General features: G+C 59.4%; 1 protein-coding gene across 1 annotated transcript in view; it reads left to right on the top strand.

Annotated features, from left to right (window-relative positions):
* DNMT1 (DNA methyltransferase 1) overlaps positions 1-4,877 on the top strand; it is a gene marked incomplete at its 5' end in the record, with an annotated part of 13,042 nt that extends 8,165 nt beyond the window's left edge. The window contains 12 exons of the mRNA XM_026867070.1: positions 424-616; positions 943-1,033; positions 1,649-1,783; positions 1,966-2,248; positions 2,345-2,486; positions 2,676-2,842; positions 2,920-3,097; positions 3,380-3,575; positions 3,648-3,811; positions 3,907-4,023; positions 4,127-4,217; positions 4,399-4,877. Coding sequence (XP_026722871.1) covers positions 424-616; positions 943-1,033; positions 1,649-1,783; positions 1,966-2,248; positions 2,345-2,486; positions 2,676-2,842; positions 2,920-3,097; positions 3,380-3,575; positions 3,648-3,811; positions 3,907-4,023; positions 4,127-4,217; positions 4,399-4,445 — 1,804 coding nt within the window. The remainder of the gene's footprint in view (positions 1-423; positions 617-942; positions 1,034-1,648; positions 1,784-1,965; positions 2,249-2,344; positions 2,487-2,675; positions 2,843-2,919; positions 3,098-3,379; positions 3,576-3,647; positions 3,812-3,906; positions 4,024-4,126; positions 4,218-4,398) is intronic.
* Between the last annotated feature and the right edge of the window lie 43 nt (positions 4,878-4,920).

Here is a 4,920-nt window from a genome sequence, read left to right as displayed (position 1 = left end):
CCAGGGGGGGGGGGGGGGTGTGTGCCCAGACATTTGCAGGCTCTTATTCACCCCCGTACCCCACGGGGGATGTGTGCCAAGAGCCTTAGCAGTGGGAGAAGAACGTGCTGACACTCAGGCTCTGTGTTTTGAGCCTGACAGCTCTCCTCACGTTCAGTCTATTTGCCTTTGAATTCATTTACCAGCTCTGGTTGCTAATTCCTTCTCCCCTCTCTAAGAAAACCCCCCCAAACCCTCCAATTTGGTACAAAACAAATCATCCCTTCAGTGCTGTGCCCAGGCCATGCCAATGAGCAGGTGCAGCCAGAGGAAATGAACCCTCGTGTCTCTGGGGAGACGGAGCAGCATGAGTGCCGGAGGCTGGACTGGGGTGAGGATTTTGCCAAAAACATTTCCCCAATCTGGGTGGTTTTGTCTCTGCAGGCCCGAAAACACGCACAAGTCCATGAAAGCCAGCTACCACGCAGACATCAACCTCCTGTATTGGAGCGACGAGGAGACGACGGTGGACTTCCGCGCTGTGCAGGGCCGTTGCACGGTGGTGTACGGGGAGGATCTGACGGAGAGCATCCAGGACTACTCCGCCGGTGGGCTCGACCGCTTCTACTTCTTGGAGGTGAGGGAGCCGCCGTTCGAGGGGTCTGACCGTGTCCCTGGGGGTGTCCAGCCCCCGGGATCGAGTCTTGGGTGCAAAGGAAGCTTTGATCAGAGTGTCATCAGGAGCTGGCTGGAGCCAAGGGGCCAAATTTGGACCCTCGGGTGGCCGCCCGGCTCCCTGAGGCAAAGGAGAGGGAGGTGAGGGATGCCCTGCAGCCTCCAGTGCGGCGCCTGTGTTTGCCCTTTGGTTTTGCAGCTCCCATGGGGTGTTGGCAATGCCTCGGCCGTTCCTGAGCTAGAAAAGCTCTTTGTATTCAAGTGTTCCAAACCCGTTCTCTTCCCCAGGCTTACAACGCAAAAACCAAGAGCTTTGAAGATCCTCCCAACCACGCTCGGAGCTCTGGCAATAAAGGGAAGGGGAAGGGGAAAGGAAAGGGTAAGTCTGCTTGAGGGGAGAGGTCTCAGGTGGGTGAACCGGTTTGCATCGTCTGTTCCATGCTGCTGAGCAAAAACCTGCAGCCGAGCTAAAACCTGCTGCCGACCAGATGCTTCTCTGCTCTCCTCCTTGCTCTGATGCTCTGGCAGCGATGTGGTTTTAAGGCACCTAATCTCTTTGAAAAGAAAACCAAACAAAAAAAAACCCAAAACCTCGCAGCGACAGCACCTAGTCCTGCAGAGATCTCAAAGCCTTTCGCTTGCCAACCTGCTGCCAGGGGCTGGCTGCTCTGTAGAGAAGGACTCTGTACCTTGCTCCCAACATGAGGAGCTGCCCGCAAGGTCTCGCTGCGCCCCTCTGACCCCCAGAAACTCCGGTGTGCCTGTGGGCTGTTGGATGGAAGGGGATCGCATGGAGAGGGGGAAAAGACAGGAGGCTTCCCTTCCAAATGCAAGGGCGTATTCTGGCAGTGGCAGCGAAACAATTAAGGGGCAGAAAAGGTGCTTGAAGCTGATGTTTTAACTGCTGCGGAGGAGGGAGAGAAGAATTTGCCTTGTAAGCACTAAAAGGAGGAAATGACTTTGCCTTCTGATGTGAGCGGGGCTCTGTTTGCAGGCAAAGGCAAAGGGAAGTCATCGGTGAGCTGCGAGCAGAGCGAGCAGGAGCCGGCTGAGCTGAAGGTCCCCAAGCTGCGGACCCTGGATGTCTTCTCTGGCTGCGGAGGGTTGTCCGAGGGCTTCCACCAGGCAGGTGAGTGGCCGTGGGGTGACGGTGGAGCGGGGACAGTGCTGGGGGGACAGCGGAGCCCATGGGGGGACGGGCATCGGCACTGGCCGCTCGGTTCTCTGGAGCCGGCAGTTGTTGGGCACGTGCTGGGTCAGGGGCTGCCAGCGGGTGCTCCAGGCTCAGGATCCTTCGCGTTGTCTCCCCAGGTGTGTCGGAGACACTCTGGGCCATTGAGATGTGGGAACCGGCTGCCCAGGCCTTCCGGCTGAACAACCCCAGCACTACCGTCTTCACGGAGGATTGCAACATCCTGCTGAAGCTGGTCATGTCGGGTGAGAAGACCAACTCTCTGGGGCAGAAGCTGCCGCAGAAGGGGGACGTGGAGATGCTGTGCGGTGGTCCCCCGTGCCAGGGCTTCAGCGGCATGAACCGCTTCAACTCCCGCACCTACTCCAAGTTCAAGAACTCCCTGGTGGTCTCGTTCCTCAGGTGAGCAGGGGTGGGATGAGGAGCTGTGGTGGGATGCAGACTCCCACCTCAAACATTGCTCTGTCCTTGATCCCATGTCCCTCTCCCTCCTCGCAGCTACTGCGACTACTACAGACCGCGGTTCTTCCTTCTGGAGAATGTCAGGAACTTCGTGTCCTTCAAGCGTTCCATGGTGCTAAAACTCACCTTGCGCTGCCTTGTCCGCATGGGTTACCAGTGCACCTTTGGGGTCCTACAGGTAGGGCTTGGGTGACCCCGGGGTGGTTAACCAGGGTGAAAACCCTTCTCTCACCCAGCTCGTCTGTGGTCCGTCCCTCCGAAGGAGCACTTGGCTGCATTGCTCCTTGGCTTCCCTGGGTGGTTTGGGAGGATGTTCCCAGCTCTTCGAGGGCTCCAGCTCCTGCAGGAGTTGTCTCTTCCTTCCCAGGCTGGCCAGTACGGTGTGGCCCAGACGCGGCGGAGAGCCATCATCCTCGCCGCGGCTCCCGGCGAGAAGCTGCCCATGTTCCCCGAGCCTTTGCATGTGTTTGCACCCCGTGCCTGTCAGCTGAGCGTTGTGGTGGACGACAAGAAGTTTGTTAGCAATATCACCCGGTGAGCCTTTGGAGCCGTGCCGGCGCTGGCAAGGGCAAAGTCTTGGCTGCTCACGGCTCCCTCCTTCCCCCTCCCAGGACATATTCTGGCCCCTTCCGCACCATCACTGTGCGGGACACCATGTCCGACCTGCCGGAGATCAGGAACGGTGCCTCTGCCTTGGAGATCTCCTACAACGGCGAGCCCCAGTCCTGGTTCCAGCGGCAGATCCGGGGCTCTCAGTATCAGCCCATCCTCAGGGACCACATCTGCAAGGTGTGGATGCCGTGGTCTGGATTGGGGGGGCTGGGCTGCACTCCCACCCTGCAGACCCAAACCCTGATGGGGGTAGGGGTGGGTTGGGTCAGAGGTGGGGTGAGAGGGACCATCCCCAAGCCCTCCCTGGTTAACGTCCCCAAAGATGAGGCTGGTGGAGCTGTCAGGACCGGTCCCTCTCCCCCAGCCTTCCCCAGAGAGCGGACCGGGGCTCCTGGGGTGGCCGGTGTCCCTCTGTGTCCCTTGCCTTGCTGACGGTGTCAGCTGGCTCATCGTTGGCAGGACATGAGTGCCCTGGTCGCAGCCCGGATGAGACACATCCCCTTGGCCCCTGGTTCTGATTGGCGCGACCTGCCCAACATCGAGGTGCGGCTGTCGGACGGCACGACCACACGCAAGCTGCGGTACACGCACCACGAGAAGAAAAATGGCCGTAGCAGCTCCGGGGCGCTGCGGGGGGTCTGCTCCTGTGCCGAAGGTAGGTGCTGGCTTCCCAAAACCGGCCAGAGCTGCCTGCCTGTGCCCCCCACACTCACCTTCTTCTTTCCAGGCAAGCCTTGTGACCCTGCCGACCGGCAGTTCAACACCCTCATCCCCTGGTGCCTGCCCCATACCGGCAACCGGCACAACCACTGGGCTGGGCTCTATGGGCGCCTGGAGTGGGACGGCTTCTTCAGCACCACCGTCACCAACCCTGAGCCCATGGGCAAGCAGGTGGGTGGTGCCGGATCCCTCCTCTCCACCGGGAAAGGTGAGCGTTACCCGGTGGCCGCTGCAGTCCCAACCCTTGGCTTTATTTGCTGCCGTAGGGGCGGGTGCTGCACCCCGAGCAGCACCGGGTGGTGAGCGTGAGGGAGTGTGCCCGCTCCCAGGGCTTCCCCGATACCTACCGCCTCTTTGGGAACATCCTCGACAAGCACAGACAGGTGAGTGCCGGCCACTTGCCGGTGGCGAACCCCTCAGCAGCGCCATCCTCTCGCCGGCAGCATGGCAGAATCAGCACCCAGCGTAACCCTCCCTTTGTCGCAGGTCGGTAACGCAGTGCCTCCTCCTCTAGCCAAAGCCATCGGGCTAGAGATCAAGTCATGTGTGTTGGTGAAGCTGAGAGAAGACACGGCAGGTGGGTGCTGCGCCGGGAGCTGCTGCCGTCCCCTGCCTTGCGCTGCGGGCGGAGGGGCTCATGCACCCTCCCTGGCCTCTGCTCTCCTTGAGGGGGGTCCCGCTTCAGGGATGGGGGACCTGGGGGCCCATCCTGCCCCCTTGGCATTGGGGTACAGGGGTGTCATGCCCTCTCTCCACAGAGACCAGTGCCCTGGAGAAGATGGAGACCATGGAAACCGCCGGCTGACGCGCGGCCTCTCCTCTGGCACCAGGACTCCCAAACATGCACTGATTTATTTTAGCCTTTTTTTTTTAAAAAAAAAAAAAATCAGTTTTTTTTGTTTGGTTTTTTTGTTTGTTTGTTTCCTATTTTTGGGGTTTTTTTAATTCCCTGCCTCTGGGGACCCCCTGTGGCCTGTCCCCCCCCCGCTCATATCTGTCTCCCGGCTGCCCTCTGCCGCTGTCTGTGATGGTCAAACTCCACTACCGCCCCGGGACCCCGACCCAGCCCCGGCAGTGCCCTGTGGGACCCCCGGTCCTGGCCCTGCCCTTGGGCCCGCTCCCTGTTTTTATGCCGCATTGTATTGAAAATAATCGGCCGCTTTGTATAAGTGGGAATTGATACTTTATGTAGTTTTTATATGTTGTAATATTTCTCCAAATAAATTTCTCCTATAAATTATAACCCCCCCGCCTTCCTTTCGGTCCCTTTCTTTGGGCCT

Source organism: Athene cunicularia, unplaced genomic scaffold (genome assembly GCF_003259725.1).
Source record: "Athene cunicularia isolate RWA unplaced genomic scaffold, athCun1 SCF_130, whole genome shotgun sequence".
NCBI lineage: Eukaryota > Metazoa > Chordata > Aves > Strigiformes > Strigidae > Athene > Athene cunicularia.
This window is presented reverse-complemented; position numbering and strand designations above follow the sequence as displayed.